Source organism: Neophocaena asiaeorientalis, unplaced genomic scaffold (genome assembly GCF_003031525.2).
Source record: "Neophocaena asiaeorientalis asiaeorientalis breed wild unplaced genomic scaffold, Neophocaena_asiaeorientalis_V1.1 scaffold443, whole genome shotgun sequence".
Classification (NCBI taxonomy): domain Eukaryota; kingdom Metazoa; phylum Chordata; class Mammalia; order Artiodactyla; family Phocoenidae; genus Neophocaena; species Neophocaena asiaeorientalis.
Genome location: NW_020171808.1, coordinates 2,275,536 through 2,298,379, shown reverse-complemented (window position 1 = coordinate 2,298,379; position 22,844 = coordinate 2,275,536). Strand labels below are relative to the sequence as shown.

At 44.3% G+C, this 22,844-nt stretch overlaps 1 protein-coding gene across 2 annotated transcripts in view; it reads left to right on the top strand.

Moving 5' to 3' along the window:
• Positions 1-20,726, top strand: part of FGF9 (fibroblast growth factor 9) — a 40,580-nt gene extending 19,854 nt beyond the window's left edge. Inside the window, exon 3 of one of the 2 annotated variants that reach the window (XM_024754263.1) lies at positions 20,653-20,726. In XM_024754263.1, coding sequence (XP_024610031.1) covers positions 20,653-20,694 — 42 coding nt within the window. In that variant the 3' untranslated portion in view covers positions 20,695-20,726. Of the gene's footprint in view, positions 1-3,994; positions 5,151-20,652 lie in introns of those variants that run through there. The other variant, XM_024754188.1, reaches the window with a different exon arrangement.
• The last annotated feature ends 2,118 nt before the right edge of the window (positions 20,727-22,844 follow it).

Sequence of the window (22,844 nt, the reverse complement as noted above, 5' to 3'; positions counted from 1 at the left end):
AGCTATAGTTAAATAATCCCCCCCAAAATATTAAAACATGGAAATACAATAAAAGAAGAATTGATCACTTTATAGTGGAATACTCTATAAACTGTCTGCATTGGAAACATGTGGTGAGTTTTAAAACATCTGAGTTTTATAATTCTAAAGTGTATAGTTTATTTGAAGGCAGAAACTGTTTTTTCTCCTCTGTGTATATATAAGAATACAGCTTAATGTATATTTTTTGCTGTCCCAGTTTGCATTCACTTTCTTATTTTTAATTTAGAGAAATCACTTTGGAGTACAAATATGTAACGTAAATATATTCACCTCAACTAAATATTTTATCGCTAAGTACTAAAGTCTAATCATAAAGAGATTAATTCTGTAAATCTTGCTGCTTTGTCTACCTTTGTCTGAAACAAAGATCACAAATAGCAAGAAGAAATTATTTGAAAGCATATACATGGTATAGAAAGGTATCAGGGTCTTTAATTTTTATGATCATTTAAATTAAAATTTTTTTTTAAGGTCTGCATTTTTTCTGAGTGGCGTTATACCCCTTGTGTAATAATTACAGGACTGAACTGGATCAGGGGTTCTGCAGGGTAATGTCTGCACGGCCTCATTTAACTAGTTAACTGAGGTTATCCAACCCTCCCGTGAAGGAGAGGACTGAACTCTTAACCATCACAAAAGCTGCTGTCTGTAGATGACAGTGTCCTACGTGGAACAGTTCACCTCATTTTCCGCATCGCCTAGAGCATTATATTGTGTGTGTAAACGATGTTACCGCAGCCTCATAAGGGGAACAGAGCCGTGTTTGCTGAGCAGTGAAAAGGTTAGTTCAGTTTCTTACCTCGTTCAACTTTTTTAAAAAGGTTTTTCTTTTTTCCCCCGCAAACTGACAATACCCGCAGAACATGTGAATTGAGGCTCGCCTTCAATACTGGACTCATTAGCGTTTCAGTCTTAGCGTGCAATGTCCTTCCCACTGCAGAATTCTGTGCCTACGCTCTGTTTTCTCCCCACCTCCACGCGTTCCTCCTGCAAAATGAATAGTGTTTTTCAAAAATTGCATTTTGAGGTAAAGAAGAAAGGCAGCACGTGTGATTGTCAGAATCAGAGGGGCTGCACCGAGTTGCGGAACGTGGTCCGTGGAGCCCCCCTCCCGGCCCTTTGGAAGGGGCCTCGGAAGTCCCTGGACGGACGGGGTGTCTGGAGGAACCCTCCATTAGTGAGAAGTGGAAGGTGCGGGGTCTGGGGCAGGTGACCTCCCTTCCAGGCCCCCCTGTCTCGGGCATTTTCCGGGGAAAGTTGCAATACCTTTTGGCTGAGGTTGGCTCCAGTTCTGAGAGGTTCTGAACTCATGGTTCTGACATGCCCCCACGGTGACTGGGGGCGTGTCCTGGGCTCTGGGTGCCGATCCCCGGCCATGCACCTGTGATGGCCTCGCCTCAGGTGTGACACTGATCTGCTCCAGGTGAGGCTGCCGGAGCAGGGGCTGTGGCTCCAAAGCCAGGCCCCTCATGGTGTGCAGACCCTGCAGGTGCGACTTGTATACAAAGCAGATAGAAGCTGGGGCAGACCTTGGGATCCAGAAGGAGGAGGGAGAGCCTTATTATTATTATTATTTTTGCGGTACGCGGGCCTCTCACCGCTGTGGCCTCTCCCGTTGCGGAGCACAGGCTCCGGACGCGCAGGCTCAGCAGCCATGGCTCACGGGCCCAGCCGCTCCGCGGCATGTGGGATCTTCCCGGACCGGGGCACGAACCCGCGTCCCCTGCGTCGGCAGGCGGACTCTCAACCACTGCACCACCAGGGAAGCTCGAGCCTTATTTTTTAAACCAAGTATCTGTCAGGTAAAGTGATTTCCTGCTGAGAAAAAGAAAGCTTAATTTGAATTCTTTTTTCATCTCCTTGGTAGAACTGAAGGCTCTACAATTCCCTCCTTCGGTCCACCTTTATTAAGTAGAAAATAAATGATCATCGCTTGTTTAGAAAATTTACTTAATCACTGCAAACTCAAACCAGACATTTTAAGCCAGGAATAATCTCGTCTGTGGGGAGAATACTTATCGTACAGATGGAAGTAAAGTCTGGTCTCCCCAGCATAGGGGGTTTCCTCTAGGTTTGCTCTTGGAGGCAGGTGAGGGGCTTCTCTGCTAGCGCCCAGGTGAGGGGAGCTGCAGGTGCCACTCGCCCCCTGCAACGCACCTTGTCCCTATAAACCCAGCATCAGCTGCCCAGAGTTTCCCCAACATCCTGTCCTGCTCGATGCTTTTGGTTGCTTTTGTTGCTTTCCCTTGTTCCGTCTCACTTAGCAGAGACTGGTCCAAGGAGATAAGATTTTGTTACCAACCTGCTCAGTACATTTTGATCACCTAGAGCAGCGGTCCCCAACCCTTTTGGCACCAGGGACCAGTTTCGTGGAAGACAGTTTTTCCACGGATTGGGCGGGGCGATGGTTCGGGAGGTGATGCGAGCGACGGGGTGTCGGTGGGGCGGGGGGCGGGATGGGCAGCGGCAGATGAAGCTTCACTCGCCGCCCAGCGCTCGCCTCCTGCTGTGCAGCCTGGTTCCTGACAGGCCGCGGACCAGTACCGGTATCGGTCGGTGGCCGGGGGTTGGGGACCCCTGACCTAGAAGAGCAGCTCCCAGGAGGTGCAGGTCCCCTGTGTTTCTGGGTGGTTCAAGCCTTCCGTGAACGGAGGAGTGACGTGGGGAAACCAGCTCACGCTGGCCACCGGGTTTCAGCATCGTCAGCTTGACACGCCCCCCGGTCCCCACCCTCGCTCTCCCGACGCGACCACGGCAGCTGGAGATGATGCCTTCTGCCGGGCTGGCTGTGAATCAGTGCACTAGGTTGTGTCCTCAAGTGTGTAACTGCGTGGACATGTGTTTGTAGGTTTTCTTATTTACATAAGGGGCCAGGTGGGCAAGAGCAAGGGGAATGTTTTCAGAAGCCGTTTTAGTGTTTATTTTTTAACACTGCCATCTGGGAAGGTGCTGATCTTAAAGTTTCAACGTGGTGAGAAGAAGAACAAGGAGCTGATCCACCCCACTGCCTCACTTCTCCAGGCGCAGCTAGAAGCACGTGTTTGTGCCTGGAATGCGTTCACGGTTCGGGGTGTGACGTGTGCATCGCTTCTGGTCCTTACTGCCCTCGAGACACGCGGCTGCAGGGGCCCTAGGTTATGGGGCTCCAGGGAACCCAGGCTCTCATAAAGCTCTGGTGGAGGGTGAAGTGTAGTACATTTATGAAATGTGGAACCTTTCTGCTTTTAAACTGGGGGGAGTTCAAGGAAACAGGAGGGCTGGGCTGTTTGTCTTTACTTCTTTGTACTCAGGAAGACCCAGACCTGATAGAAAGCATCGCATCTCAAAATGTGGACTCCGGCTGCATCGGAATTACACAAGGCCTGTTCGAAATGCGTATTTCCAGACTTTCTGGATCAGAATTTTAAAAGGTTGGGGATTGGAAATTTACACTTAAAAAAAGCATCCCAAAGTGATTCTTCTACACACTGAAGTTTGAAAACCACTCTTCTAGTGTAATGAATAACCTCCACTGCTTCAGAGGGCAGCAGATCTCTGACGTCACTGCTGATGTTGGTCTGTGTGGCGAGGACTTTATGAAAAGTACGCTGAAGATGAAACGGCGGTCTGAGACTCTTTCTTCGAGAAGGCCCTCCCCCCAGGATGGTCACCATCCTGATTGCTGTGGTGAAAATGGGAACAGCTCATGGCGTTAGCTGCCTTTGCCTACTGACTCACTCAGATAATTGGCATGTGGAAAAGTTTAACTAGAAAAAATTAGACTCTTTTGTGCTTTAATCATTATGAAAAAGAATTAGGAGGTAGTTAAATTTATAGAGGTAAGCAGTTTTTGCAAAGTGCACTTAAAGTGGGTTAAGATTGGTATTCTGTCACCAGTTATGTTATGTAGCAATTGCTTTCAGTACGGAAAGTAGCTAATTTTTGCAAAATATTTGCTTTTGTTTTTTAACAGGAAAAACTAACCCAAGAGTGTGTATTCAGAGAACAGTTTGAAGAAAACTGGTATAACACGTACTCCTCGAATCTGTATAAACACGTGGACACTGGAAGGCGGTTCTATGTCGCGTTAAATAAGGACGGGACCCCCAGAGAAGGAACGAGGACTAAACGGCACCAGAAATTCACACATTTTTTACCCAGACCAGTGGACCCCGACAAAGTACCCGAACTCTATAAGGGTATACTAAGCCAAAGTTGACAAAGACCGTTTCTTCACTTGAGCCCTTAAAAAAGTAACCACTATAAAGGTTTCACGCGGTGGGTTCTTATTGATTTGCTGTGTCATCACATCAGCTCCACTGTTGCCAAACTTTGTCGCATGCATAGTCTGACGGAGGCGTGGAGGGGACATACTGATTTTGTTCTCCAGGCTCGTCCTCTCTCGGGACCCCCTGCCCACTGCTGCCGGGTGGGTGGTGAGCAGAGGGCAGGAGGCCGCAGGGTGAGGGGGTGAGTGGGGCTGCAGAGAGGAGGGAGCAGAGAGGACCAGCCGATGCATGTGGGGATAGATGCGCTTTCCCGTCCGATCTCTTGTCCTTCATCCTCGTCAGCAGAGCTGCCACACCTGGACGCGTCGGGATCTGGCTGGCGGCCCGAGGGGGGCCCCCGCTGCATTTTCACAGGCAGGAGGGTGCGGTCTGACCGACGAGACTTTCTCGGTTCGTTGTCACGGGTGTCATCCCAGTGAATTGAAAGCAAAGACCTCTTAGTTAAAAAAAAAAAAAGAAAAAAAAAGAAAAAAAAGTTAAATTTATTTATAGAAATTCCAAAGGCAACATTTTATTTATTTTATATATTTATTTATTCTATAGAGTTTATTTTTAATGAAATATGTACAGGCCAGATAGGCACTTTGGAAGCTTTAGGCTCTGTAGGCATTAAATGGCAACGTCCGCTACAAACCTGTGGTATATTCATGCAGTGAACGTGGCGTGCATGGATGTGAGACACTCAGATGGCCCTAGTGTCCTAAAGGCGACAATCGCTTTTGTGCCCGTGTTATTGTAAACTGATGCATACCGTTCATGACACTGAGTGTCCACTCTTCAGACTGCTTGTTCCATAGCTTATCCCAGAGGATTAAAGATAAACTGGGTCTCAAACTTTTATTCTGTGTCTGTAATATTTTCTCTCTCATAAGTTACTTCCTCCCTCATTGTAACTTCACGGTTGGAAAACATAAGGGTTGGTATATATTCTACTTGTCTAAATGTATCGCAGAATATACCAAAGCTAAACAATAACTGTGCTTTTATTTCAGTCGATCTCCAGAACAACGGGACTCATATCAAACATTGTACTGGTTTAGAATTCTCAAAAAGGAAAAAAAAAAAAAAAAAAGCTTACTTGGCACAGGTTTTTCTTTTTTTTTAGGGGACAAGAATCAGAGTCAGAACAACAGGGTAATTCTTATAATCTTTTTACTTGTGCACTTGGCTCTCAAATATGAAATTACACGAGTACCATAGGGGTTACTGTAACATCTTTTATAGAAAATTGCTTTCGGTGTGACCTGTCATAATACCTGGTAAAAGCACCCTTCAAGTAAAACTTGCAAAATGCAACTAATAAATCTCCATCAGTCATGACAATGAGGGGAAAGTATATATTTGTTGACTGTGTTTTGTTTTTTAAAATGGTCTTCACAAGCACTCAATTTTTTTAGAGGGGAGGTTACTCTATAGGTTATCTTTTACAAGGCTTTTATAACATTTTATGCTGAAAAGCATAAGAATACATATTTGTTTAGTAGCAATAATTTTGAAACTTGCCCTTGGGCAAGGGAGACTATTTCTTACTATATACTAAGGAGAAAAGAGCCAAATTCTTAAAGCAATATTTAAGAAAAAGAAATTTATAACAAATTCTCATACCACATATAACACTTTCTAGCCATTTGTGTGGGAACTTGAAAGTGACAGTTAAAACATGTGTTGGGGTTTATGTAACTAATTTTAAAATTTAATATTCCAGCTTTTTTGTGCTCTGATGCACATTCTCTATGAAAAATAAAAGTGTGCCACTGGTGGGTCAAAGCTGTTTCGAAGTAGAAGCACGTGGCTGATTGTCATGGGCGCGGGGGCCCATCTCTGGTCCAAAGGGCGGAATGGACAGGGCCTCCTGTTGATGTGCATTAAGGAAAAACTAAGTCCAACATTTGGAATTAAGACATATGCTGGGCGGGGGGGAGGGGACAGAAGCAATGTAAAATAGCTGATTTGTGGTAAAAGTCAGAATGTCCTCTTCATTTATTTTCTTGTTTCTTTTTTTAAAAACTTTCTTAACAGAAACTGCATTTAATTCCAAGAGGTAGTATTCTTATTTATTATTTAACCCTTGGCTGCTGCTAAAATGTGCACATATTCAGGCTTTAGTCTTTCCAAAAGGCATTTAATCTTGTTGGCTGAAAAACACTAAACATCTGATCACAGGGGAGAACCAAGTTTCTAGGATGTCATAGGTACAATATTTAGCACCGAAGAAATTGATTTTAGGAAATAGCCAAAAGTAATCTTAAAGTAGCACGAGATGCTCGATTAATCAGCCTAAAAGAAAGAAAACGATTTGTGAAAAAGACTAAACTCTCCAAGCATCCCTAGAAAATGCTACTTTAATGTCGACTTTTGGAGTTATTTTGTTTTGGTCGCTTTTTTTTTTTAAAAAAAAGAGAAACAAAATGTTATATGCTTTCGGCAATTGATATGATAAACTGTAATGGTCTGTAAATAAATAAATACTGACTTATGCAATTTCTGTACATAAGTGTTCTGGGAGAGTAGATGGCTCAGGGTTTTGGTGCGGGCGCTGTCCTGCTGGGCTGCAGAGCGAGTCGCCCCAGCTCCTGGCTTTGCCACCGGTTCTTGTCATGAGGGACCCAAGGCTGTGGCTGGCTGCTCAAGCCTCTGTGGAATGGTGGGTCCGGTTTTCACAAACACAAGCCCGGCCAGCCAAACCGCAATGTCGTTTGTGCCAACACTGCACCTTGGTCACAGACCTAACAGGCACGGACTGACCCACCCCCCATCTGTCATGAGAATGTCCCCAGGCGGTGCCGACGTGCCAGCTCACCTTGGGGCCCCTGTCCCTGCCAGGTCCTGTTCTGTGGATAAGTGGACGGCTTCCGTTTATGGTTTTCATTCGATTTCATCTCATTAACACAACATTGTGTTATTTACTTGATAATCTGTAATTGTATGTAAATACATAAAGGATTATGTAATTTGTGTAAATACATAATTACCGACTTTGGAAAACTGGTATTTTTTACTTGATGTCCGTGTTGGAGCTGCTTCCGATTCTGTGCCTACATGAACCGATGGAATTTTAAAAACACGATCTCCTTGCTCTTACAGCTGTTGCGTGTGTGTTGAGGGACGAGGGGGTGTGTGGCGATGATGGGGGGGAAGAGACGCATCCGATGTCCTTTCTTTTCTGTAAGCGTTAGATGAGGGAGCGCGGAAGCTTCTGGGATAAAGATTGATGAACTCGCATCAAGCAGAACGCAGTGTGTGCGCACGTTGACGTGGATGGTGAGTGGACAGAGGCATATCGTCCGAGGTCAAATTCTGTTTGCTGCATCGTTTGACCTCGAAATGTGCCGGATTTAGATCCACTGTTTGTGGTCACTTGCATGAAAGAGCAATGAAGCGGCGGGGGTCGGGGAATATGCCAGATGGATTCAAAAGATGCGTTCGCCAAGCCCCTGTGTCTGCGTGTGCGTGTGTGTGTGTGTGTGTGTGATACACGCGACGTAATACCCACGGGCATCCATAGACATTTCACATTTGAAAATTGATACTTTATTGTTGCAGGTGGGGTGGGAGGAATTACGTGTCGGTCAGTAAGTAGCCCTGCGTTCCGGGCTTTGGGTGTGGAGGGCGGGCCTGACTGCGGGCGAGAGCCGCGCCCCACGTGGCTCCCCGCTCTACCCGCCCCGCTCCTTGGCAGCCGCCTCCCTTAGGTCTTCAGAAGAAGTTTTCTTGTGACGTCTTCTTCACCGGGGGGAGCATGCAGAAATGAGAAACGGCCTCTTCTATAATTTTCTCTGGAAAGAAATGATGACGGGTGTTCTTCACGTGTGTGTGTGTTCTACGTCTCGGCGCTGCACCAGCTCGTACTCGGCAGGTTCGTGGACGCTGACTGTAAGGTCGGACGGTGTTGTGAGGGCCACCAGTGAGGCAAAGAAAACACCAAGGAGAGGCCTCTTTGCTACTTTGGTTGGTCGTCAAAGAGAAAATTCATACTTAGGTTTCTCATTTCTCTCCAACTCTATTCCGGCATATATCTTGGAAAACATTTTTAAAACAACTTTAATGAAAACAAGTTGTAGGCATCCCTGATATCTCAGTACCTCTTGGCCAGATGTGCTGGTAACTGGCTCTTGTTTTTTCCCATGCCCTTCTGAAGATCCTTCTGTTTGCGTTTTTGGTGATGATTCCTGTTGTCATTAGTGGACTTAGCTGGGAACATTTGATCCCGGGAACGAAAGAGTTAAAAGACAACGTGTAAAGGGGACATTCAGAGCTGAGCATCTGAGTCTGCCCTCCGCACACAGTGGAAGCGCGAGCGTTACTGACAACGTTCACGGCCCGGCTTGGAGAAACTCATCGGAAACACACTCACGCAGGCTTTTTCCTAAGCATTTCGTGGGATGTGGCAAAGCATTCTGTAAACTCCACCTGGCTGTTGCCTCTCGCTTCTAGTGTCTGCGGGCGTACAGGGTTGGTCCATGACAGCTTTGGGAGATTTCTGTTTCTGATTCATAAAAAGAGGGCTTTTCCTAGTCCATGAAGACGTTAGCATGATAGCTGCTCTTTCAGAAGGAAGCGGTACTCCGAACATCTCTTCACTCCATGGCTGACCAAATCCTGCCCCCTCCCTCCCTCCCCGTTTTCCTTTTCCTCACTCCTTCCCTCCTTCCTTTGTCGTGTTGTGGAGCTGGCACCAGCAATAAAAGGACGGGCATGGTCTCTGATGGTACACGGAACTTAAACCACGGGCCTCCTGAGGTGGTGTGAGGGACCCTGGGACGGGAGGGTACCGGGGGCCGCGGGACATCCGTGCATCCCACATGGACTTTTGAGGGCCTGGGGTCGTCATGTCTGAGCTGAGATGCGAAAGAGCAGGAGGTACGAGAGAGAGCTTGTAGTCACTGGCTTTCTAACCGTGTCAAGATTAAGTGCTTTGTTCTTGGAGGAGCTGGGCTCATTGGATCTTTTACTGACGTTTCCCGGGTGCCTGTGACGGACCCTGAGGATATGAAAAGTGCTGGCTGATTGGCCAGCATCGGTCGTGGCTTTGGTTCCTGGAGATGAAGAGGACCAGTCTTTAGTCAGACCATCTCTGCTGCCCTGTGCCTACCGGGGCCACGCTCAGAATGCTCTTTGGCTACTTTTGATTGCTATTCAGAGGAAGGTGACTGTATTGGTTTTTGTTAATATTACTCACTTTAATTTTCCCCTTCCACATTTACCTCGTGTCACAGGCAAAATTCACAACAGACTAGCAGTGAAAATATAGGGTAACAAAAGAGGTGAAAATATAATCTTTAAAATACCCACTTCATTCCTTCAATAGATATGTACTGAGCAGCTGCTATATGACATGGAACAGTGCTAAGGATATTGTAGAGGAAAAAAAGACAATATTTTGATCTTGCTACTTAATACCAGGCTGGGTTCTATGTCAATTGTTATATCAACATGCAGGTTAAGATACTGTAGCACTGGGATGCCCACGTTATAAGGCAATTAGGATAATGTTGACAATTTTCCATGGACTTCACCTGTCTTCAGCTATGTATTCAATTTACATGAATATATAAGAACCCAGTTAGATGCAGACCCGTTCAAGTCCTATTGTTTTAAGTAGGACAGCGTTTTCTAGTTTGTTTACTTTTTAAAATATTCTTTTCCATTACGGTTTATCACAGGATACTGGATATAGTTCCCTGTGCTCTACAGTAGGACCTTGTTGTTTATCCATCCTGTATATAATAGTTTGCATCTGCTAACCCCAACCTCCCACTCCATCCCTCCCCCACCCCCGGGACAGCGTTTTAAAAATGTGTCCTCAAATTTGATGATACAGATTCTTTCAGTAGATGATCTCCTCCTTGGCAGTAAATGAGTTCCTTTTGAAATAGAGGCCGTCCCATTTTTCCTTCCTTGGGAAAATCCAAAGGAAAAGGAACCGGAATTCCAAAAGTTTATCAATTACACATTTGGCTGTCTTTTAAGGATACCAGGACTCTGAAGCTACAAGAACCAATGAAGCTTTGGAAAATACCTCATCTCCCTTACAACCCACCTCACTGAAATATAAATGGGCGTGTAACAGTAGCTTTTATACCATAGAGATGAAATTATACATCTCGGTTAGAGGGATAAAACTTTTCATTTTGTCTTCACCAGAATTAAAAATCTGTAGTTAATCAGCTTCTGGCTTCCCCTGTGGCTTTGGTTTCCTCTTCTAGTTGTAGGGGTGTCCTGGCTTCCCACTCTCTTGGGTCTTCCCCTCTCTGTCCTACATTTGAAGAGTAGAGATGCTTCGGTGCCTGTTACAGAATAAGTAGAACAGGTGGGATGTGATGGGTGGTCTTTAGAATTTCTCCAGAAGAGTTTTATGATGTTGAGTTTGGTTTAGGGAACGAGGGCTGATTGAATTAGAGCAGCATTCAAAGCAGGACACATTGGCAAGAAAAGACACTCTCTGTCCTTCAGGAGCTATGCTGTGACTGTCTCTGGATGGAGAAACCTAAGGGCAGAACGTTTCCCTGACGCTGCCATTCACCCAATGTCGTGCCATCGAGAGATCGGTTTGAGTTATGAATGCTACTTTGGTAGATGGCTGCAAAGTTTGAAATCAAACTATTTCTTCTGATGAAAATTTTGTGGTGACTCTAATGTGCCTATACCCAGGCTTTCTGCTTCTTCCTCTGGCATATTTCCTATTCAAGGAGGCTGGATTCTACTAGTCTCATCTCAGAGCTTTCATTTGGTTCCAGATGCAAAGTGCTAGTTCTTTTAAAATGTAGATTATTAACAATGCTTCCTGCTGAAGTACATGAATTAACTTGCCTGAAAATACAGTCTAGTCACGTCAAGTCCTTTTCCATGAGCCATTGCCCCATTCTGCATTCCACATGGTCCTAAACGTGTTCCCAAATGCATCAGTTCCTTGAGATGGCCAGACTTCTCTCAGACGAGCTGTTCTGTTTCCTAATTAGCTGGTTGCTATAGACACTTGGGTCATGTTTTTTTTTCAAATAGTAGGAGCTCAAATTATAGGAAAACTAAAAATAAAATAGAAAGAATAAATATTATTATTGTAGTTGGGATAAATAAAAGTTATTTTTTTGTAGTCATGGGTCACATTTGATTCTTTAAATTTTTAAAACCGTTTAAAATTGGTCAACTATTGAGTTTTATTCTTAGAGAAACCCATGATTTTTCAACACGTCTATATAATACCCAGTGGATTATTTAGAACCTGATCAAAATTTAAGTGAAGGGAACTTTTCCCTGAAGCTCATTAATTTATTAAGCAAGGAAATGGGGATATATACCATATTCTGGGGATTATAAAGTAAAACAGAATTGTTAAAATTTGTTTTCATATGCAATGTGAATATGTATTGACTCACTTAGCTTGTGCCTACCTCTTGTGAAAGTGTCATGATTTTATCGTCATAATTTTCTTCTTGTCTCCTTTATATAAAATATCACTTCTCCCTGGAGAAGACGACTGGGATGTGGCTTAAAGCAGAGTGTCATCTCCTTAAAGCAGGTACTTTATACTGTAATGGACTTGTGCCATTTGGAGATCTTCTTTTGGTTCCCCATTCAACTGGATGCTTACAATTGTTCTCAAAGGAATTCCCTCTTGGTTTGACTTTGAACTGAAAAATGTCTCTGAAAAATAAAACGTGCATAAAGTCAATATGATGTAATTTAGCATACTTTTTGGTCATGTTTTATAATGATTAGTCTCTATTTGTAGCTCAGAACAGTAATTAAGTTTCCAAACTCCTGTGTGACTGTTTTTATCTCAGAAACATGTGATGGCTTGTCATGAGGCTATCTTATTTGGGGACCACACCCCATGGCTCTGAGCACGCTCAAGGAACCATATTAAGGAGCATTTGACAAGTGTATGAACAATTTGTAAATACATTCGATTAGTAATTGCTCTCTAGAAAGGGGCTATGTAGTGATTAGTACATGAATATAAGGAGATTAGGTGAGGACAGGAAAGAACCACCCTAAAGGATGAGAGGTAACAGTACTGGGCGCTCCCAAAGGGTGAGGAACAGTGCCTCTTCCTACCAGACAGACTAGAAAACCTCAAGATTCATAGAGCATTAGGTAGAGAACACAGAAGGGTCTTACCTCAATTGTGGAGAATAATTCGCCTTAGACTAAACACTGTTCCAATTCTACCTCCCACATGCCGCGGAGCGGCTGGGCCCGTGAGCCATGGCCGCTGAGCCTGTGCGTCCGGAGCCTGTGCTCCACAACAGGAGAGGCCACAACAGTGAGAGGCCCGCGTACCGCAAAAAACAAACAAACAAACGAAAAAAAACACCAGACATGCAAAGAGGCAGGAAACTACAACCCAAAACGAGGATAAAAAAGCTTTCAATTCAAGCTGACCCAGAATTGACCAAGATGTTAGAATGAGCAGAAAAATACATTGAAACAGTTACTATAACTACATTCTGTAATTTAAAATAGTGTGAGACAAGAAAAGAAAAAAATTCAAATTTGACTTCTAGAGATGAAAAGTACAATGTGTGAGATGAAAAATACATTGGATAGATTTAATGGCAGTTTAGACATTGCAGAAGAAAAGATGCATACACTCAAAATTACAGTAATAGAAACAATCTAAAATGGAAGACAGAGAGAAAATGGAATTAAGAAAAATTGAACAGAGTGTTAGTGAGTTGTGGGGAAACTTCAAGAAGCTTAATATACATATAACTGGAGTCCCCAAAAAAGAAGAGAGAGGAGACAAAAAAAATTAAATAAATAATGACTAGAAAGTTTCTAAACTTGATAAAAACTATAAATACAAAGACCCAAGATGCTCACTGCACCTAAAACATAAGAAACATGAAAAAAATAACCTATACCAAGGCACATCGTAATCAAATTGCTGACAAACAGTGGTAAGAGAAAATCTTAAAAGCAGCCAGTTAAAAAAAAAACAAGCATATATTACATAGAGAGGAACAAAGTTAAGAATGACAGAAGATTTCTTGTCAGAAATGATGTGAACAAGAAGACAATGAAATAATACCTTTAAAGTACTGAAAAAACAAATCTGTCAAACTGGAATTATATACCCACCAATGATATATTTTATTTATTTATTTTAAAAATTTATTTATTTATTCATTTATTTAATTTTTGGCTGCATTGGGTCTTCACTGTTGCTTGTGCGTTTTCTCTAGTTGCTGAGAGTGGAGGCTACTCTTTGTTGAGGTGCACGGGCTTCTCATCGCGGTGGCTTCTCTTGTTGCGGAGCACGAGTTCTAGGCACGCAGGCTTCAGCAGTTGTGGCACGTGGGCTCAGTAGTTGTGGCTTGCGGGCTCTAGAGTGCAGGCTCAGTAGCTGTGGCGCATGGGCTTAGTTGCTCTGTGGCATGTGGGATCTTCCCGGGCCAGGGCTTGAACCTGTGTCCCTTGCATTGGCAGGCGGATTCTTAACCACTGTGCCACCAGGGAAGCCCCAATAATATATTTTAAAAACAGGGGTGAAATGAAGACTTTTTTCTGGCGTACACAGGCTGTAAGAATTCATCATCAGCTGGCTCATACTATAGGAAATGTTAAGATGATAAGTATTAATTGCTAATGTTAAAACCTTAAAATCCTTCGGGCAGAAGGAGGAAGATACCACATGGAAATAGGAATGCATACAAAAGAATGAAGAGTACCAGAAATGATAACTACATGAGTAAATGTAAGATTTTTTCTTACTTAAATCTCTTTAAAAGATGATGGATGTTAAACAAAAACAATAGCAATGCACTGTGAGATTTATCACATTTGTAATAGTAAAACATATGACAATAATAACACAAACTTGGAAGTGGAGAAATGGAAGTACATTGTTGTAAGGTTCTTATACTATAGGTGGAGTGGGATAACACCATAAGTTGAAGATGTGTGGTATAAACTCTAAACCAATCACTAAGATAATAAAATGAAGAGTTATGACAAGATGATAGATTTAAACCTGTCTATACTAAATGTCACATTAAAAGTAAATGGTCTAGGGGATTCCCTGGTTTGCGGAAAAAAAAAAAAAAAAAAAGCAACTGGTCTAAACACCACAAGACAGAGATAGATTGGATTATAATAGCACGATTCAACTGTATACTCTCTACAAGAAACACACTTTAAACATAAAAACACAAATAGGTTAAAAGTAAAAGGATGAGAAAATATATACTTTGATAATATCTACAAAAAAAAAAAGCTGGAGTGGCTATATTAATATCAGGCAAACTTAATTTCATAGCAAAAAATGTTACCAGGGATAAAGAAGGTCATTTCTTAATGATAAAGGGGTCAATTCATTAAAAGAACAGAAAAATCCAAACTGTGTGTGTAACGAACAGAGCTTCAATATACACGACGTGAAATGCGATAAAACTGCAAGAGGAGAAATAGTCAAATTCCCAATCATAACTTCAGATTTCAAGAACCTTCCTTCAATAATGGATAAAACAAGGAGACAGAAAATCATTAAGAATATAGAATGCTTAAACAATACTTCCAACCAGTTTGACTTAATCGACATTTTAATTTTATTATTATTTTTTAATTTAAGTTTTTTTAAGATTTTTTTTTTTTGATGTGGACCATTTTCAAAATCTCCATTGAATTTGTTACAATATTGCTTCCATTTCACGCCTTGGTTTCTCGGCTGTGAGGCATGTGGGATCCTAGCTCTCCGACCAGGGATCGAACCCACACGCCCCACATTGGAATGTGATGTCCCACTGCTGGGCCCCCTGGGAAGTCCCCCTAACTGACATTTTTAGAACACTCCACCTTCAAGTGCACAAGGAACGTTTACCAAGATATTCTGAGTCATACAATTAATCTCAATAGAGTTAAAAGGATTCAAGTCATACAAAGTATGTTTTCTAACCAAAATAGAAACCAACTAGCAGAAAGTTCTCAGGATAATCCACAAATACTGAAAACTAAACAACATACTTCTAAATGTTCTAACTTTGAACCCACGGTTCAAAGAAGAAGTCAAGTGAAATTATAAAGTAGTTTGAACTAAATAAAAATTAAAATACAACAGATCAAAAACTTGTGGAACACTGCTAAGTTAATACTTAGGGAGAAATTGATATTTACTAAATTCCTTTATTAGAAAAGAAGAAAGTTCTCAAATCAATGATCTGAACTTCTATTTTAAGAAACTAGAAAAAGAAGAGAAAATTTAGCCTAAAGTGAGAAGAGCAAAAGACATATAAAGATCATAGTAGAAATTAATGAAATAGAAAATATAAAAACAATAGGAAAAAATTAATGAAACAACAAAAAAACCCTGTTTTTTTGACAAGATCAATGAAATCGATAAACCTTTAGGCAAACTGATCAGGAATAAAGTAAGAAGGCACAAGTTACAGATATAAAAACGGAGAGGTTACAGTACTACACATTCTACAGATGTTAAAATAAGGGGATACTAGGGACAATTGATGCTACGGTTTAATATTGAATAAAACGTTTATACTAAATGGACAGATTACTTGAAAAACATGAACTGCCAAACACCAAAGCTTACTCAAAAAGAAGTAGATAATGACATGAATAGCCTTATTTCTGCTCATAGGGTTAATATTATTGCTATTAATATTTAAATGTTAAATATTAACATTAATATAATGAGATATAGATATTAATTACAAAATTAATAAATGCATTTGCAGTTAAAAACCTTCCCACAGGGCTTCCCTGGTGGCGCAGTGGTTGAGAGTCCGCCTGCCGATGCAGGGGACACGGGTTCGTGCCCCGGTCCGGGAGGATCCCACATGCCGCGGAGCGGCTGGGCCCGTGAGCCGTGGCCGCTGAGCCTGCGCGTCCGGAGCCTGTGCTCCGCAACGGGAGAGGCCACAACAGTGGCCCGCGTACCACAAAAAAAAAAAACAAAAACAAAAAACCTTCCCACAAATAAAAACTCTAGACTCAGAAGCATCACTGGTAAATTCTACCAAGTGTTTAGGAGAAAGAAATATCATTTTAAGATAACCTCAGAAAATTGAAGAGAAGGAAATATTTTAAAATTTATCTTATAAATTAAACCAGAGAAAGACTTCACAAGAAGAGAAAATGATCAATCAATATCCATCATGAACATGGATTTAAAAATAAGAGCCAAACACTGGGAGAAACCCCAATGTGCCCTCCAGGTGAATGAACGAGCTCTGATATACCCGGACAATGGAATACTGCTCTCCTGTCAAGGTGAGTGAATTACTGAAACACTCTGCAGCATGCATGAATCTCAGAATAATTGTGCTGAACGAAAGAAGCTAGACAAAAGAGTACGTACTGGGTGTTTCCATCTGAATAAGATGCTAGAAAATTAGATCTAACACACAGCTGTAGAAAGTAGATCAGAGGTTTCCCGGAGATGTGCAGGACAGGCAGGGGTGGGAGGAGGGACGACCAGGGGCCACGAGGAGACCTTTGGGTGATGGATTTGTTAATGATCTTGATTTACTGAGCGTGCAGATATGTCAAACTTATCACATTCTACGTTTCTATGCAGTTTATGGCATGGCAATTATACCACAGTGAAAAAAGTTAGAAGCATTATATAAAATATAATATATATTATAATATAATATAATATATATATTATATATAAAATCTATTTATATAAAAAGCCATCCTGTAGCTGAAATGAGATGATGGGGGCGGTGTGATCCTGGCATATCAGTCTGCTCCCCCTCGTTTACAGCCACAGCCGGATGCCTTTCTGTCAGGGAAGAGCTCCTCACGTCTGCTACACAGCAGGCAAAGGAGCACCCAGAGGAAGGGAAACAGGGTGAGGGTATTTGTCCCTGATCACCATTTTCTAAAACTCAGTTTCTGGACTGGGGTGATCTTCCAGAGAGAGGCAGATGAATCTGGGGCAGGGGAGAGCAGCTCTCGATGGGTGATGGCCCAGAGAGCCCTCCCCCCCAGTTCCAAACTAAACCTCCGTGTGGGGACAGCACACCGTCGGCAGGAGAGAGTGGCTTGACTTACAACATATAATGAAGGAGGCGTGCAAGCAGAACAAAAAAACAACAGCAAGACAATCGAGACATGTATGTAGTGTCAGATAGAATACCTTTCTGGGCTTGCTTTGTAATGATTAGCTCAGAACTAAAGGAGTTAAGTTTCAAAATTCCTGTTTAGCTCTTTTTATCTGGTGACAACTTGTCGTGAGGCTAAATTGGGAACCACACCTGATGGCTCTGAGCACACTCAGGGAACTCTTTTAAGGGCCGTGTGACAAACGTATGTACAAACCCCTTCGATCAGCTACTGCTCTCTGGAGAGGGCTGTGAAGTTCACGAGAGCCTACTACGCTGTGAAGTTCACGAGAGATTAGAGGGAAGAATTAGTACAACGTGGAATCCAGTGACTGAATCACCCATGCTTGGGACCGTAGGGCTTTATATTGAAGATAGATACAAAGGTCAAGACCGCAGGATTTCAGATTAATGGTCTGAAGACCAGTTCTATATAAAGGAGAGGAGGGCCAATCAAAGCTTTGTTTCTACAACTACAGTGAGAACTTTGCTTTTGGAGGGCAGCAAAGAAGGCAGCTATGGTTTGTCTCAACAGAAATTAGGCCGGTTTGTGCCTACGTTGAAGGGGAATCTACTGGACTTAAAAATTACACATTCCCACCGTGCTGCTTAGCTGTTTAAAGAGGGATTGAACCCGTGGAAATAGTAATTGTTTATACTGCTGTTAATTCGCATGTGGGAGATGCCAGCTTATAAATATTCATTTGCGTCTTCACATGGGATGGAAGATCAATGAGGCTGATGGACATTTTCAAGAGTGGAAGTTACATGAGTGTCATTTGTCTGCATTTGTTAAATACCCATTCTCCACCAAGCCGTTTAGCAGAGGTTTACAAGCATATGCTTTGCAGTCTGGTGGCCTGAATTTGAATCCGGGGACACGACCACGTTCCTCGTTGTGCTTTGGCTTGGTCCTCTAGCTCTGCCTCTGTAAGGGCTGTTGTCAGGATGAAATGAGTTTGTAAAGAATTTTGAATAGTGCCGGGCACACAGTAAGCGTGCAGCCGGATTTGGCTGTCCTTCCACACCTTACATTTGAATCCTTAAAATAACACGAGGAGGAACTAATTATCTCTGTTTCACAGAAAACAAACTAGCTAGTTCACGCTAGTCCTGTGAGTGAACCTAGGCTCTCTGACCTTGGCCCCAGCTTTCCTCCTCATACTGTATCACAGCACGGGAGCGGTGCTGCCCACCAGGAGTTCTACTTTTTGGAAACGCCCACCTAGCATTTTCCTTCAATCGCGGTGGATTTCCGTGTGCACCTCCTGACTCTGCTTGGGCAGCCCGAACACGAAATCTATGGTCCTTTCAAGTGGCAAGGCATCCCGGACAGCAAAGCAGAGGGCGAGTGTGATCTCACCTACTTTTGCCACATTCCAGGGAGGAGAAGCCACGACCGAGAGCTAGCTGCTGCTGCTTCTGCTACTTCTGCTTCTACATCTTCTCCTCCTTCTTCTTTGGAATTGGAAACAAATGGGAGCTAGAGAAATGAAGTGACGTGATTTGGTTCAGTTTCCACTGGGAGTGAGGGACAGTCTGCCTTAGAAGACTAATTTTCACTTTATTTACCCCAAAACATGGCTTCTCTTTCGGTTTATTTTGTCTTCATGCAGAGGAGACCTGGCAGGTAGTGGTCCAGGAGCCCCGACACGTACCTGCCTGGGCTGCCCCTGTCACTGGGCTCGATGGGGGAAGACCATGGGCTGTGATTCCTGGTCAACACGTTCAGTAGCAGGTTTCCCTCCTGCCAGCTACCTCAACGTCCCTTGTAGCTGGGCTGGACCACCCGATTGATTTCTAGCCATGGAACAAGCGCAGAAGAGATTTATGGCATTTTTAGACCTGGCCTGAAACGTCACACCTCACCCCCCCCATCTCTCTCCTTCCCACATGACCTTGAGACTCAACTCTGACCATGTACACAAGCCCAATGTCTGAGGGGCTGGTGGGACAGCTCCTTAAACATCTTCCTCTGGGCTGTTCAGAGGAAGCAAGTGCATCAGTGACCCTCTGTCGTTTGGCCTCTTTGCCTCACCTCTACATCCCCCATCAGGGCAGGGCCTTAGTTGTCCACCTTCAGCAGCTTTCTGCTGGGTATTTTAAGTAAGTAACAAATCCTAAAGACAAAACCAGAAAACAGTCCATAAGTTGCGCTACCATCTACGTTCATGGAGTGAGACGAATTTGTCTCGTGGAAAATGGCTTTGCAATCTTTCGTAATTTCCCCGCGTATTTTCCACTCCCGAACTACCCGTTTGAGCAAAGCCACCTTGTTAGTGGCTGTTGGCTACATTGCTAGGCTTTCTCCCTGCTTGGGAATTTGGTGGTTTATCGCCAGAGGCCACACCTGTATTTTAGAAATGACTTTTGAAACCATTTCAGAGATTACCCAGAGAAGACGAAAAATATGTATAAGGAATCTAGCACTAGGAAAAGTGTGGTGGTGGAGGTATATGGGATTGTCTTAGTATTACATCTGCCAAACATAATAACAACTCAGCTCCGGGGGCTCTGTAGCTCCTTATGACACCAATTTCAGGAGATACACAAACCACGCCCTCCCACCTCTATAACTCAACCGCGGGCCTCTGTTTTATTGTCGTATGGTGGTGCTTGAACTGCGACTGCAAGGTTCCCCTAATAACTGGTCTGTCTGGAGTTAGCGAAAGAGGACGTGGATGGAGACAACCACTGGGCCGTAGGGGAGGCTGTGTAAGGAGACCGGGCCCAAGGGGAGCCGCAGCTTCGGGGGCCAAGTCAGCTCAGGGAAGCAGGAGGAATGGACACCAGGGCAACTCGGGAGCCTTTTCTGTGCTTTCCTGCACCTGCCTCAACTGTGCGACCGACCTTATTTAGGGGGTTTCTGGAGAGCATGGCCAGACGTTCCCTGCCCTTCCCTCCTTGCTGGGCGGAAGATAATCTGAATGGCCTCTGCTCCGGCTCCCTCTCTGAGATTTTAATTTACTACCATGCGATACCAAACGTCTGCCCGGGGCTGGTAGCTCATGTTCCCAACTCCCTGCTGGATGCCTCTATCTGATGGCTCATTGCGACTTCCAACTCAGCACATAGGTTCACGGGGAACCTATTACTTTAGCCCGAATCCTGCTCTGCTCCCTGTCAGCACTGCCTCAGAGGTGACACCAGCGCCCACGCTGGCGTCCAGGAGACTTGGGAGTCCTTGTTCCCGCCCTGCCCCAACCCTACCTCTCACCATCAGCAAATCCTACCGATTTATCCCCAAACCGTTTCCTTCCCTCTATTCCTTCCAGCACGCCACAGTGCAGACCCTCCCTCACCGCCTGGATAGCTGATCTGGTTCCTCGCCTCCGTCACGGCCCCTCCCATCCATCCTCCCGGAGCTGCTGGAATGGTAAGCCCTGCAGCTCCATGGCCCTGGGCCTGCTGTGTTCTGGAATGTTCTGGAGCTTGGGAAGGGGATACGGTACACGTACCCTGTATTAGGTGACACCCCAGCAGGGTCTGACGTAGCACCTCAAGTTCCAAAACATTAGTATTTCTGCTCAGAAAAATTGATCACATTAAGTGGTTAAAGTCTGTACAGAGCTTCAGACCCATGGAGGTCAGGCTTTGTGGCCTGAACTTTAGACTTCGTCACCCGAAGTGTTAAACTTGTACGCCGAACGTCTTGGGTTCCAGGTGTGAGCTCTCCGCTATGTTTCTCTGTCTTGCTCTCTCCACTTTGGGAACTGTTAGGGCCCCCGTGGCCCTTGGGACAGATTCGAGTAGAATTTCCCAGCTCCGTGGGGAGCACCTACCCTCCTCCCCCCACCAACGCCCGCATGCACCCAGCTGTTTCCCGTTCCTCCTGCCTGGGGTCCCCCCAAGCTGTGCATGTGCTCAGACCCACTTCGGACCTCCTCCTTCAGGGTATCCCCCCAGGCACTGGTCTGTTGCGTGAGCCCCGGGCTCCTGAGTGGTGCTGGGCTCTATCCACAGTGCCCCCCCTTGCGCCCCCCGTGTGCCTGGAGCCCGGGGGCAGCAACAGCTCTGTGGAGTCAATCGCGAAATGGGTTCCCTCTGCTTGCTTTCTCCCTGAAGTGCATTTACTGTTTTATTTTGGGTGTTAATGGGGGAATTGGGATTCCACAGATGGACTTTGGTCTTTGAAGTTGACTTTTCCAGAAACAAATTTATGCATCAAGGGCTGTCTGGACTTTGCCTCCAAATTTCATAACTACAGCTCATCAACCTTGGCTAAACTGACAGAGAAAATCCTGCCCTCACCACAAATCTTGGCAGACCGGTGCCTGTAGCTTTGTCGGATGAGCTGCTGCAGAGAAATCTGGGGCGTGGCTGGGTACCCCCAGGAGGTCGCCCAGAGGGGTGGGATGCTCGGCAGGTGGCCTGTGTGGTTTCTGTCTTGAGATATTTAAGTTAAAGCCTCAGTCTCTGCCTTTGTAAATTACAAAACGGCCCCTGGGAAGCTCAGTAAACCCCTGAGCAGTTTTGGCTGAACCATGAACTGGGTGACCCAGGGCAGGTCACTCTACGTAATCAGCAAACGAGGTGCTGAGTTACACACAGGTTACAGCCAGGTGTGAGCAGTGGAGCAGGTACTTTTGGATTCAAAATTTAAAAACCCAGAAAGCGTTCGTGTGCATGTGGGACTGTGCTGGGCCCCGCGTGGGTCTCGGGAAGGGCCTCTCAGGACGGTCGAGGGTTATTCACTTTTTTGTTATAGTGGATCAGAGTGGCTTCGAGGTTTTCCGTGTGAGAATGTCCTTCTCACGCAGCTGCTTTCTGATAGGCATTTTCACGGTGGAGAGACAGGGATGGACATACAGTAGTGTGCCGGAAATTGTGCAAAAACACAGGCACACACGGGAGCTGGTTTGGGGAAAAAATTGAGAATCATTGAAATGTAAGATTTTTTTTTTTTTTTTTGCGGTACGCGGGCCTCTCACTGTTGTGGCCTCTCCCGTTGCGGAGCACAGGCTCCGGACGCGCAGGCTCAGCGGCCATGGCTCACGGGCCCAGCCGCTCCGCGGCATGTGGGATCTTCCCGGACCGGGGCGTGAACCCGTGTCCCCTGCATCGGCAGGCGGACTCTCGACCACTGCGCCACCAGGGGAGCCCTGAAATGTAAGATTTTTTAAAGGAAATTTTATTGACGTATAATTGGTTTACAGTGTTGTGTTAATTTCTGCTGTACAGCAAAGTGACTCAGTTATTCATATATACATTCTTTTTCATATTCTGTTCTATTATGGTTTATCACAGGATATGAATATCGTTCCCTGTGCTATACAGTAGGACCTTGTTGTTTATCCAACCTATAGGAAATATAAGATTTCTAATGGCCCTTTTAATCTTAAAATTCTATATCTTACAATCCATAGCAGTGATCCTGCTAGGCCTTTGGTGCCTTAGCATTATTGTTACTACATGTCATTTTTGGTAATAAATGCTTTCTTTCATTTATTTCTTTGCACACTGGTCG